Consider the following 13,948-nt stretch of genomic DNA (forward strand, 5'->3'; position numbering starts at 1 on the left):
AAATTAATGCTAATCCTTAAGGCTCACCATTAATTCCAGCACTTGGGAGGCAAAGGCAGGTGGATTTCTGAGTTCGAGGGCAGCCTGGTCTACAGAGTGAGTTCCAGGACAGCCAGGGCTACACAGGGAAAACCTGTCTCGAAAAACAAACAAAAAAAATTAAAGCTCCTGATTAATATAGCCTTTGCACTATAAATACGTGGAACTTTTATCTTCATTTAGAAGAAATTTTCCCTTCCTTATAAGTACCATACAAAATGGTATATATATATATATATATATATATATATATATATATATATATATATGTGTATATGTATATGTATATGTATATGTATATGTATATGTATATGTATATGTATATATGTGCAAACACAGGATTTCTTCAGAGGTTGGCCAACTATTAATTTCCATGCTTAATTAATACTCTTCACAATGTAGTTAGTCAAGAGATTTGTCTATAGCCCATTAGATGTCTGAATACTCTCCTCATTGCCAACTTCATTTCTTGATTCCTCAATGTATAGATCACGGGGTTCAAAAAAGGAGTAACAACTGCATCAAATAGGGCCAGAAACTTATCCAGGTGTGTAGAGGAAGAAGGCCATGTATAGAAAAATATGGTAGGACCAAAGAATAAGACCACTACAGTCACGTGAGCTGAAAGTGTAGACAGCGCTTTGTAAGAACCACTTGAAGAGTGTTTCAGTACAGTAAATATGACAATAATATAGGAAATGATCAGTATGAAGAAGAAAGCCACAGACATGAATCCACTACTGATTGAGACCATTAATTCCAGTCTATATGTGTCCGTGCAAGCAAGTTTGATGAATTGAGGAAGGTCACAGTAGAAGTTGTCCAATAGGTGACCACAAAGAGGTAAATTTACTATGAAAACCAGTTGTATCACAGAGTGCATAAGACCAACTACCCAGGCAGTAATTAAAAAGAAGATGCACATCTGGGGGCTCATCAGGGTCAGATAATGAAGAGGCTTACATATGGCCACATATCTGTCAAAGGCCATGGCTATGAGCAGCACCATCTCCACACCCCCAATTGCATGTATGAAGAAGATTTGAATAATACAACCTTTAAAGGAGATGATTTTGTTCTTTTTGAATAAGTCATAAATCATCTTGGGTGAAGTGGCAGAAGAAATACCTATATCAATGAAGGAAAGGTTGGACAGAAGAAAGTACATAGGGGAATGTAGGTGAGGGTCAGAAGCCACAGTGAAAATTATGAGACAGTTTCCCAACATGCTTGCCACATACAACATTGAAGATACCAGAAAGAGCAGTAGTTGGATATCCCAGAGGTTTGTGAGTCCCAGGAACACAAACTCCAATGTCACAGAATGATTCACCCTCTTCATTGGCTTTGTTATCAGTAGAACCTAAAGGAGAATCAGGGGAAGCTGTAAAGTATGATAATTATATTAATAGAATGGAAGGGGGAAGTCTGAGATGTATGAAATCCCATTTGTACTTTAATGTCCCAACCAAACTAAAGACCAACAGATATCCAAACAAGTTCTGGACATGACTATTTAACTTAGAAGTATAAATTTCACTCAAGCTAAAATATCACATCACACTTCTTGAAAGTAGTATTATCAAGACCTCTAAATACAACAAGGTTTATGGCTGCTTTTCTCATTGAGTAGTATACATAGCACTTTCCAGCACTAAGAAAGCTAACCAATAAGGATAAAACTTCCAATGTGAATATTAGGTTGATTTTTCTAAGTTGAAACAGGGCCAATAAGTAGTGATGACAAAAGGTCACAATTTTAGGGGATAATCTACTAGTATTACTCTGTTAAATTGACACAGTATTAAACAGACTCCTAATGACTTAATCTTATATTCATGGATTAATGCATCTCTCAATCCTCATCATGGAAGCTAAGCTTTACTGTAAATGACAATTAAGATAGAGATCCACAACTGACAATGGTGAAGACAATGAAAGACTGGAAGGCTCTAGAATTATTGTAGAATAGGGGCAAAAAGATTTTTAAAGCTAGACATGGTGAATAAGTACAAGGAAATGGTGTTTTCCAGACACAGAATGGCAGTTGTACATATGCATACACATTCACCAAGGGGGTGACACAAGCACAAGACCTGCAAAAGTTCAAGCCATACTAAACCTCAATATAGAAAGAAGTGTTCATGAAGTCCCATACCTACCTGAGGAGCTATGGACTATTGACAGGTGTTGAGAGAAGGAAAGAAAATAATGGGCAAAAACAAAATAATGTAAAAGAAAAAGAACTTGGAATCTAGGAGGATCTAGAAATATTACTTTTGGGGGATATTTATACAGGAGAAATTAAATAATCACATTGAATAATTATCTCTCAATTTTTATTTCAACATAATATACAAGAAACCAATATATAAAAACAACCTGTGGGCACTAATGAAATCATAATCACACACACACACACACACACACACACACACACACACACACACACACACCTTGAAATATTCCTCAACACTTAAAAAAGTAATTCTTCATATTGTAACAATGTTAATAAATTTGGATGTCATTATGCTAAGGGAAATCAAGGAGAGAGAAAAGAAAAATACTCAAGGTCTCACTGAAATGTGGAATCTGAAATCATAATCATAGAACTAGAGAATACATTGGTAGACCATAAAATAAAAGAAATGGATTGTGGAAACAGAATGAGAAGAGGTTGGCCAAAAGATACATACAGAAAGATGGGATCATTAGTTTGGGAGGATTAATTATGCATTATTTTGACCATAGTTAATAGTTGCACACTGGAAAAAATGGGTAGAAATCCCAATTATTTTATAGTAAACAAGCATGCATTTCATTTTGTAAGTATTTTTTGAGATGTCACATAATATATAATATTTGTTAATTACAACTAACTAAGAGGAAAAGAGGAAAAAACAATATGTCCATAGATCTTTAATAAAGTGATCACACAGAAAAGTAAGTGGTTATATTTGATGGTCCTATTCTATGCAATGTTTCTGAATTTAATATCTCACTGCTTTCTACATGTGGTACAGTGAGATAGAAGATGGGCCACAGAGTGATGTAAGTCAGTGAACTGTCAGATCCCAATTTTTATCATGCTAGACACAGAAATAGCAGGTGATTCAAAGTTTATCCAGATATTTCCACTATGGCAAATTCAAATATCTGCATATGCATTCTAACACAGTGTCGGTGCACTAGGATTCAGACCTCTGCCCTGGATTATCCAGTTCATAATCTTCCAGATCAAACCTCTGAAAAGTACAGTGATGTCATAGAAAGTAGTTTTTGTTCAATTCCCTGATACAAGGATTATATACACTATATTGCAGATCTTCTTGTATTCTTGTATCTGGTAAAGCAATATGACAGAATAAACAGAATATGGTCATTAGGTTCAAATTATGAAGATTACTTAGACCTATGAGCTTCAGATTACTTGTCAAATACACTTAAAATAGTTTCTCTTAAGATTTAGGGTGAAGCAACTAAAATTGTAATAATGTATTTGTTGTGTGCTTTCTATGCATAAATATTAAATAAATGTGAATGTTTCTTTAACTTACCTTTGATAGCACCCAGAACATTTGAAAAATTAGTAAATAAAATAGAAATATCTGTAAGAATAGGACATCAAAACTGCAAATCATATATATATATATATATATATATATATATATATATATGTGTGTGTGTGTGTGTATTTCAAAACTTATTTCAACCTTTTATCCAATAATAGGTTATACTATTCATATTGTTTTAGTGGCAAAATTATGAACTTTCAATAATAAATTTAATATATGTATATATTTCCTAATAGTGCCTACTACTATTCAATGATAAAATTTCCTTAAATTAGACAACTTTATAAAGGGAAGACTGAGTATGTATCCTTATCAAACTCTTAAAATACAGAATTATGGCAGACACAAAGCAAGAACAAATTAATCCTTGCTGAAGAACAGAAGATAGACTTGAATATTAAAATTCACATGAAAATATACATGAATGTAAAACCAAAGAAGACAGGTAAAAGAGATTAGTGCAGTTTAGAAGTGACAGGAATATGAGGTGAGAAATGGAAGGAGAATTGGTGGAAAGGGGAAGAATAGGAAAATGACAAAAGAAAAGCAAAAAAATTAAAGAAGAGCTATATAAATTGAAACGTATATAACCATAAAAAAGGAGGAAGTATTGTGTTTGCACTAAATAAAATAATTTATGAAATATGATTTGAAATGCTTTTGGTCCAAGTCTTCAGAAATGACAAAATATACTAAATCCCCAGGTATTTCTTAAGGGCTAAAGTTCTTGAGTCTCAGTTGGAAATTTATCTGTCTATAGGTGGCCAATTCACAACATCTGAACAAGAATTGGGTTGGTTTTGTTGTTGTTGTTTTGTTTTGTTTTGTTTTTGTTTGTTTGTTTGTTTGTTTTGACCATCCAATTCTGTCTTTATTTTTGAGATTTTTTTTAAATGACATTGAAATTAGAATAAGATGTAACTCTAGAACATATTTAAATATTAAAAAATAGAAACTGGTACAGTTTGACACTAAATATTTAAAAACATTAGACAAAATGTCAAATTCCAAATAGAATCAGGAGAAATAAGTCTTTCAGAGGTTTCTAGATGAGATACCAGAGTACAGTGTTACTAAAGCCTTTACCTTGATTTACACTGAATTAGGGAATCTTCCTAAACAGATTTCCAGGCTTTCAAATCATCATAAAGAGCAAATTTTATAATTATTTTAAAATAAAGATTTGAGTTAAATGGATAGAAACCAACAAAGATTGAAGATAGTAAACAATTATCTATACTCTTCAGTTTCCTCCTCTATAAGCAAAGCAAGTTCACTGATCTTCCTAGCTCAAACACTGTGTAATTTTTAGCTTCCAATTTGTCACAAACCTTTAAACATAAGCAAGACCAAGGTCTCTCTTGTTAACTCCAAAATATCTTTATTTTTATTTATTATGGTAAATATAAGTAATTCTATATCATTTAAAATATTTAAGTATGTACATAAAATAAAGTTGTCCAGTAGCTTCAGGAAGCTCAGTGGTTTTAGCAATGCCATCTTTATTACTCTAACATTTTTCATCCTCTATTACAACAAGAAAAATGCTGACTCATCAAAACTCTTTACTTCCTCCTTATCCTAACAATTCAAAAATAAAACTAATATAGTTAGGGTGAACAAAACAATAAAAATAATTCTGGATCCTAGCAAATTTATATATCATTTTGAAATTGTTCACATCATATTTCAAAGTAAAATTACAATAAGAAACATTTTTTCCATGTTGGGTATTTTGATTCCCATGTCAACTTTTATTTCTGCTCAGGTGTCTATGATGTTTCCATAGAGCACACTTAACAAGTCCCTGGGAAATTTTATTCTATTTATAAGACCACTAGTTTGTACCCATCACTTTTGAAAACAAACAAAAAAAAAAAAACATACAGTATTTGTACCTTTTCTTTTATGTATCATCAAATTTTTGCTTATTTACCAAGTGGTAGAGGTTAAGATAATTTATGTAATCATCAGAGTATTTAACTGTAATGTCTGATTAATCCAAGACATTATGAAGTTATTTCCAATGTCTTAGTTCCCCAGATACAAAGTACTTCTATCTCAAAAAGCCTGCCATACTTTCCCAATATGACACTAACTGTTTTTACAATGACTTTCCTATGATTCTCAATTCTTTTTCTTGGACTCCATCGTGAACTGTATGATATGAACATGTTCATAGCAATTCCACCAAAGGCACCATGTTCATAAAGCCACTCTTCTGTGTCTAAAGTTCTGCATATCCATCCATTTTTACCTGTATGGAAAAAACAGTATCTTAAAAGTCTTAGGTATCCTGTGCTTTCTAACATAAAGTATCAAATATCTTGCCATAGGCAGATATGAAACCAGTTATACATACCTCAAAAGACCAATGACCAAAAGATACTGCAAACATGTAGTTTAAAAGAAACTTATGGTTCAGGGACATTTTCTCAAGAGAACCATTTGCTTTGGCCTTTAAAGAGGTGTTTAAAGTCCTTAATCATCAGGGATATGCAAATCAAAACAACTATGAGGTTCTATTTTACACTAATCAGAATGGCTAATATCAAAAACTGAAAAAACAGCGCATGCTGCAAGGATGTGGTACAAAAGAAAAACTCTGTTGATGGGAGCTAAAACTTGTACAACCACTTTAGAAATATATTTGGCTTTTTTTCCAGAAAACTGGGAATAGTTCTACCTCAAGACCCAGCTATACCACTCCTGGGCATATACCAAAAATATGCTCCAACATCTCAAAAAGACATTGCTCAACAGTGTTCATAACAGCTTTATTCATAATAGCCAGAAACTGGAAACAACCTAGATGTCCCTCAACTGAAGAATGAATAAAGAAAACGTGGTACATCTACACAGTACAATACTATTCAGCTATTAAAAACAAAAAATAACTTGAATTTTTCAGGCAAATATATGGAACATGGGAATAGCATCCTTAGTGAGGTAACCCAGTCCCAAAAGGACATGAATGGTATATACTCACTTACAAGTGGATATTAGCCATAAAATACAGGTACCATGACATACTCCACAAACCCAAAGAAGTCCCAAACAAGAAAGCTTGAATCTCACTTAGAAGGGAGAATAAAACAGTCATAAGAGGTAGATGGAGGGAGAGATCTGAGAGAGGGGGTATGGGGAGGGAAATGAGGAGTTCAGGATGAAGTGTGAGGATAGACAGGAAAGATGGCTAGATGGCCATAAAAATGAACAGAAATCTGTAACAGGCAGGTGTGAGGAGGTTGGAGCCATCCCAGGATGAGACAGAGACCTGGGATAAGGGAGGTGCCCAAAAATCAATGGGGAGTGAACTTAGCTGTGACTCTACACTATACTGGGGATATGGAACTTGAAGAGGTCACCTCCTGTAGCTAGGCAGAAACCCCAGGGGAACAATAGAGACACCAACCTACCCACAAAACTTTAAACCCAAATTTATCACAAGTAATTCAGGCACGTGGTAGGGAGCAGAAACTGAGGGAATGATCAACCATTAACAGGCCCAAATTGTGACCTATCCCATGGACAAGCACCGGTCCCTAACACAATTAATGATACCCTGTTATACTTGCTGTCTTCTAAGAAGCTCCACTCAGAAACTGACTCAGACAGATACAGACACCATTGGCCAACCAATAGATGGAGCTTGGGGACTCTTATGGAAGAATAGAAAGAAGGATCATGAGCCCCAAAGGAGACAGGAACTCCACAGGAAACCAACAGAATCAACTAACCTGGATCCTTGGACTCTCAGAGTCTGAACCACCAGCCAAATAATATACACAGGCTGGACTTAGGCCTCCCCACACATATGTAACAGATGTGTAGACTGTTCTACATGTATGTCCTGGACAACTAGAACAGGGGGTATCCCACAAGTGGGATACAGTCTAGCTGGGCTGCCTTGTATGACCTCAATGGGAGAGGAAGCACTTAGTCTCACAGGGACTTGGGGTGCCAGAGTGGGGGGATACCCAGGGAAGATCCCACCCACTCAGAAGAGAAGGGAAGGGGAAATTTGGAAAGGATTATAGGAGAAAGATATAGGGAGAGGGCTGTGAGCAGGATGTAAAGTGAATAAGTTTTATATATATATGAGAGAGAGAGAGAGAGCATCTTTTGGATATTTGTCCAGGAGTGGTATAGCTAGGTCTTCAGGTAATAATACTATGTCCAATTTTCTGAGGAATTGTCAGACTGATTTCCAGAGCAGTTTTACCAGCTTGCAATCCCACCAACAGTGGAGGAGTGTTCCTCTTTCTTCACATCCTCAACAGCATCTGCTGTCACCTGAATTTTGGATCTTAGCCCATTCTGACTGGTGTGAGGTGGAATCTCAGGGTTGTTTTGATAACAAGGACACATGCTCCAAAATCTTCATAGAAACCTTATTTATAATAGCCAGAAGCTGGAAAGAACCCAAAAGTCCTTCAACAAAGGAATGGATACAGAAAATGTGGTACATTTACATAATGGAGTACTATTCAGCTATTAAAAACGATGAACTCATGAAATTCTTAGGCAAATTGATGGAACTAGAAAATATCATTGAGTGAAGTAACCCAATCACAAAAGAACACACATGGTATGCACTCATTGATATTACCTCAGAAGCTCTGAATACCCAAGATACAATTTGCAAAACTCATGAAACTCAAGAAGGAAGATCAAAGTGTGGATGCTTCAGTCCTTCTTAGAAGGAGGAACAAAATACTCAGGGGAGCAAATACAGAGACAAAGTGTCAAGCAGAGACTGAAGGAAAGACCACCCAGAGATGACTCCACCTGGGGATCCATCCCATATACAGTCACCAAACCCAGACACTATTGTGGATGCCAACAAGTGCTTGCTGACATGAGACTGATATAGCTGTCTCCTGAGAGGTTCTGCCAGCGCCTGACAAATACAGAGGGAGATGCTCGCAGCCAACTATTGGACTGAGCACAGGGTCCCCAATGGAAGAGTTAGAGAAAGGACTGAAGGAGCTGAAGGGGTTTGCAACCCCATAAGAGAAACAACAATATCAACCAACCAGATCTCCCTCAAGAGCTCCCAGGGACTAAACCACCAACCAAAGAGTATATGGAGGGACCCATGACTCCAGCTGTTTATGTAGCAGAGGATTGCCTTATTGAGCATCAATAAGAGGAGAGGCCTTTGGTCCTGTGAAGGCTCAATGCCCCACTGTAGAGAAATGCCAAGGTGGGGAGGCAGGAGTGGGTGGCAGAGGGTGACACCCTCATAGAAGTAGTGGGAGGGTGGATGGGATAGGGGGTTTCTGGATGGGAGCAGGAATCTGGAAAGGGGTAGTATTTGAATGTAAATAAAGAAAATATCCAATAAAAAATAAAAAATAATTTTTTAAAAAATTCTCATTTTTAAGATTAGTGATACTCTGAAAATTTATAATCCTCCATACTATGATTATGGTATGACTTGATAGCAACAATGATCATTCAAAAACATTTTACAATTTTAAAATGATTTCTAAATATACACAATGTATTGTGAATTTATTCTCTTTTTATTTGATATGAAAATAGTTTTCCATACAATGTATTCTCATTAAAATTTCACCTTCCCAAGATCTTCTTAAATCTTCCCCAGTTCCCCACCCACCAGATCTATACATTTTCCCTCTCTTACTAGAACACAAACAAGCATATAATGATAATATGTAAAACAAAAACAAAAGAAACAAGCAGAAATTTGTCAAAATACATATATACACAGAAACACACACATTCATTTACACATAATTCCTATAGGAACACAAAACCAGAAACTAATGTGTATACACACACACACACACACACACACACACACACACACAGGACCTATAAGGTTTTATTTAAAAGCAGACAATCAAAAAATCTCTGACAAACATTATGAGACAAAAAGCCACCAAAAATGCCATTGAATTCATTTTGTGTTGGCAATTTATTGCTGAACATGAGATCTGTCCTTACGAGTGGTCTATATACCTAGTGAGATTCTCTTAGAGAAAACTAACTTTTCATTTGTTAGTTATTACCAACTGGAGATAGCTTCCGGATTAAGGATGAGTGCTTTTGTCCATTTCCCCTCTCAGCACTGGGACTCCATCTGGCCCAGCCCTGTTACTGTGCATGCTGCCACAGTCTTGGTGAATTCATATGTGTATCAGACCTGCTGTGTTTAGAAGGCCTTGTTTCCTTGCTCTCCTATTCTCATTTTAAAACTTCATCACAAATAAAGTCAAACACCTTTTTATTGTGGCCCTCAGTTTGAAGTCTCTGCCTATATTTCTTCAGACAGCATCTATATGTACTTTTCTAGGACTTTCTTAGGCTTTGCATTTATAATACGTGTATTTAGCTTTATAAATGCATACACTTCTTTTCATTGTTCTATAGGTATTATGAGAATTTACTCAGGGTCCAAACAGGAAGACAAACTGCTCTAATGAGTAAGACAAGACAATCTACTGAAGAAATTATGTAATAGTTTGAGAAGATTTACGAGGACACAAGAAAATTATAAAGAAAGCCAGGGCCAGTGTTATTATACCTATAATGCTCTGAGGATATCTATAATCAACAGTCAAATCTATAGTTCCTTAACAGGATGAGACAATAGGAGGTGTAAATAGGAGAGTACCCCAACTACTTCTACAGGTTATCATGGACGTTCTTTATCTTCTATTGGAGAGCACATAGCCCTGGGGTGTGGTGCTATAATTCCCATTGTAAGTGAGTAAACTATGTCACTAAACCTGTAGTCAGTTGCCATGGCACACATCTGTATACTAATGAATTTTGTGTAATGTTTCATTTGGTATAAAATATGTCCTCTAATCAAACAAGACTTTGTGCAAGTTCTTGTGTGTGGCTTGAATGAAGCATTCTATGAACCCACATATTATTAAGCTAGCAGACATGTAGAGACTATCTCACCCATAGTTGAATCTGCAGGAAAGTTCGAATAATATACAATAAATGATTGCTCACAGGAACTAGATTTACCTAATTTTCAACACACAAAACTGTCCCAGGGAGGTTGTAACCTCATTCTAGATGCAAAGCTAGAGGCACTAGAATCCCATAAGGAAAAATAAACATGAGATGGAGACCAAAGATAGTTAATATCGTGTCTCTCAATGCCTCCAATTTCAACTGTGGGGTTCATGCCTAGCCTCCGTAGTGTCAGGATGAGTTACCATATACTCATGTCTATGAGGTACCTAAGTACATACATTGTACCAACTGATAAAAAAAAATGCTATAGCTTTATTTGCATCTCTATAATATCATGCAAATATTTTGTGCTGAATTCTGACATAGAAATATGAAAAGAAAAAATAATATGAGAAAACAGTAAAAAATAAGAAAAAACGTGAATAAATTTGACTTTTATAATGTTAACTAGACAGTTTATATATGTGTGTATCGAGTGTGTACGGTTGCAGACTCTAAACACTTTGAATAACATCACAATCAAAAGAGTGGCTACAGTATATGCAATGTACAGAAAATGGAAAATATGATCCAGATAGATGTCAATTTGAATATTTTACATGAAGTACTGCCAGTAAGCCCTGTATGTGTGAAATTTACTTTCACAGAAAGAGAGACAGAAAGACAGACTGAGACAAAAAAGGGAAAATATGTTTCTCTTTCTTTTTTGGGCTTTAAAGAACTTTTCCATCTCCCGTACAATTCAAAGTTTACTTCACACACACACATACACACACACAAATATTCTTTGGGGATTGAATTCTGCAATATTATAATCTTTGTTTGATAAATATAAACTTCATTCCTCATTGTTAGGACAAATTTAAATTTCTCCTCATAGAAGACAAGTCACTGATATATCAGTATAAATAAACAAATCCTACCAGGGAAAGTGTTTGTCACTAAATCTGATCAGCAATATATTGTGTTCAGTGATGAATGTTCACACTGCAGTCACTTAGGAGATCTTCCCATATTTTAATAGCTGTCTGCACACTCTTTTCATAGCTGTCTTCATATCTTGATTCCTCAGTGTGTAGATGACAGGGTTCAGAAAAGGAGTACCAACTGCATCAAATATAGCTAGATACTTATCCAGGTGTGTGGAGGGAGAAGGCCATGTGTAGACAAATATCAAAGGACCAAAGAACAGGACCACAACAGAGATGTGAGCAGAAAGTGTGGACAAAGCTTTGGAGGAACCGCTTGAAGAATGTTTCTGAACAGTGACTATTATGACAATATAAGATATGACTAGTATGAAGAAGGAGCCTACAGAGATGAAGCCACTATTGGCTGAAACCATTAACTCTAATTGGTTGGTATCTACACAAGCAAGTCTGATGAACCGAGGAAGGTCACAGTAAAAGCTGTCCAAAATATTTGGTCCACAGAATGGTAAATTTACTATATAAACAAATTGAACCAGAGAATGAATAAGGCCAACCACCCAGGCAGCCGCTAAGATGAAAATGCACATTTTTGTGTTCATAATGGTCAGATAATGGAGAGGCTTACATATGGCTACATATCTATCATATGCCATGCCTATGAGCAGCACCACCTCCACACCACCAATGACATGGATGAAAAAGATTTGAGTGATACAACCTCTAAAGGAGATGATTTTGTGCTTTCTGAACAGGTCATAAATCATCTTGGGACAAGTGACACATGAAACACCTAAATCAATGAAGGACAGATTGGCCAGCAGAAAGTACATGGGAGAATGTAAGTGAGGGTCTGAAGCCACTGTGAAAATGATGAGGGAGTTTCCCATCATGCTAGCCATATAAAACACTGAAGCAAACACAAAGAGAAGCACTTGCATCTTCCAGGAGTTGGTGAGTCCCACGAACATAAATTCTGACACAACAGAGCGATTTGTTCCTTCCATTGCTGCTGTTGTCAGTGCTACCTGAAGGACAGCGGTACAAGAAACTGAAAGATATAAAAATTATATTAATAGTCCACAAAAAGTTAGATCTCAAGGTTATGAAAATCTTTTTTGAATCATTAATAAACCTTTATCATAAAGACGAATAGATACATGAGCAAGTGCTTACATGGATAATCATCAGGGGACTGCAAATTACAAATACTCTGAGATACTATTTTATATTTGTTAAAAGAGCTATAATGAAAGATTCAAAAATAAAAGGTTTGGGTTGTATCTTTAAAAAGGGAACCTTGGACAGAGTTGGGAACATAAATAAGTAAAATCATTTAAGAAAGCATATTCTCATCTCCATAATAACTTTAAAATAAAGCCTTCATAGGTAATCACTGTCTTCCTATGTATAGGGCCCTGGATTTCATCCCTGTAAAGGGAAGGAAGGAATGAAAGAAGGGAGGGAGGGAGGGAGGGAGGGAGGGAGGGGAGAGGAACAAATAGAAAATGGAGAAATAGAAATGGTTATAGAGAGAAAACAAAGATGGAAAACTGGAAAGATACAATGGGAGAGAGGAAGATACAGAAAAAGAGGAATATCCTAATTGTTTCCTTATGGATGAGTGGACAATAAACACAAATACACAGACACACACAAGTTTACATACAGTAGACTATTCCATAGCCTTTAAAAAGAAGGGAAATTTATGTCTCATAATAATATTAATAAACCTGGGAGTTGCTGTGCTAAATGAAACAGAGACAAGAGAAGACAAATGCTGGAAGATGTCTGTACATATAAAATCTGAAGAAATCAGGCTTATAAAAGAGAAGAATATGTTGCTGTGACAAGCAAAATTGATGCAGACAATAGTCATGAAGCAAGATGATAACAGCTAAAAAAAAAATCCAAAAGCTCCAGTGACATGGTGGCTGCTTTCTGAAGATCTATGGTATCATGGTGATTGTGGACAATGATAATAGTGAGTTTTGGAAATTGCTGAAAGGCTATTATCAATGTTCTCACACACAATAACTATGTGAGGTAAGCAAGTTAATTAGTTTAATATATATGTAATACATAATGTAGCTTCATATACATTGCTGTATATTTTATGTAATTTAATATATATTCATGCTGTACACCAAAAATACACATTATTTATTTGTTAATTGTTCCAATATGAAACCAAAATAGGAAAATGCCTATTATGCCCATAGAATTTAAAGTGCAGACTACACAGTGAAGCTTGTGGCAGTCATGTAGTGTTCTGGTCCATGTGTGGATTACAGGGATGACCTTCAGTATAGAAAACAATTCAATGTCTGGTTTTACATTCCACCTAAATATTTGTCTATAAATTATGATGTACAGGTGGGAATTATTGCCTTGGAGAGCTCACCTCATGAACAGAAAAGTTAATCCTCTGAAGGTAGCAAT

General features: G+C 35.7%; 2 protein-coding genes across 2 annotated transcripts; both read right to left on the reverse strand.

Annotated features, from left to right (window-relative positions):
- Nucleotides 1–445: 445 nt before the first annotated feature.
- On the reverse strand, nucleotides 446–1,396 carry LOC110318793 (olfactory receptor 4F3/4F16/4F29-like). The gene has a single exon (XM_021194058.1). The coding sequence runs from the start codon at nucleotides 1,379–1,381 to the stop codon at nucleotides 446–448; it is 936 nt and encodes a 311-aa protein (XP_021049717.1). The 5' UTR covers nucleotides 1,382–1,396.
- Nucleotides 1,397–11,574: 10,178 nt separating this feature from the next.
- Nucleotides 11,575–12,513, reverse strand: LOC110318716 (olfactory receptor 4F3/4F16/4F29-like). The gene has a single exon (XM_021193946.1). It carries the CDS (start codon nucleotides 12,511–12,513, stop codon nucleotides 11,575–11,577), a length of 939 nt encoding a protein of 312 aa, XP_021049605.1.
- Nucleotides 12,514–13,948: the final 1,435 nt, after the last annotated feature.

The sequence above is a fragment of the Mus pahari genome, chromosome 3, assembly GCF_900095145.1.
Source record: "Mus pahari chromosome 3, PAHARI_EIJ_v1.1, whole genome shotgun sequence".
Taxonomy (NCBI): Eukaryota; Metazoa; Chordata; class Mammalia; order Rodentia; family Muridae; genus Mus; species Mus pahari.

What these genes read in the sequence shown, in the direction of transcription:
- LOC110318716 (XM_021193946.1), bottom strand. Translation starts at nt 12,513, where the DNA reads ATGGAAGGAACAAATCGCTCTGTTGTGTCAGAATTTATGTTCGTGGGA.
- LOC110318793 (XM_021194058.1), bottom strand. Translation starts at nt 1,381, where the DNA reads ATGAAGAGGGTGAATCATTCTGTGACATTGGAGTTTGTGTTCCTGGGA.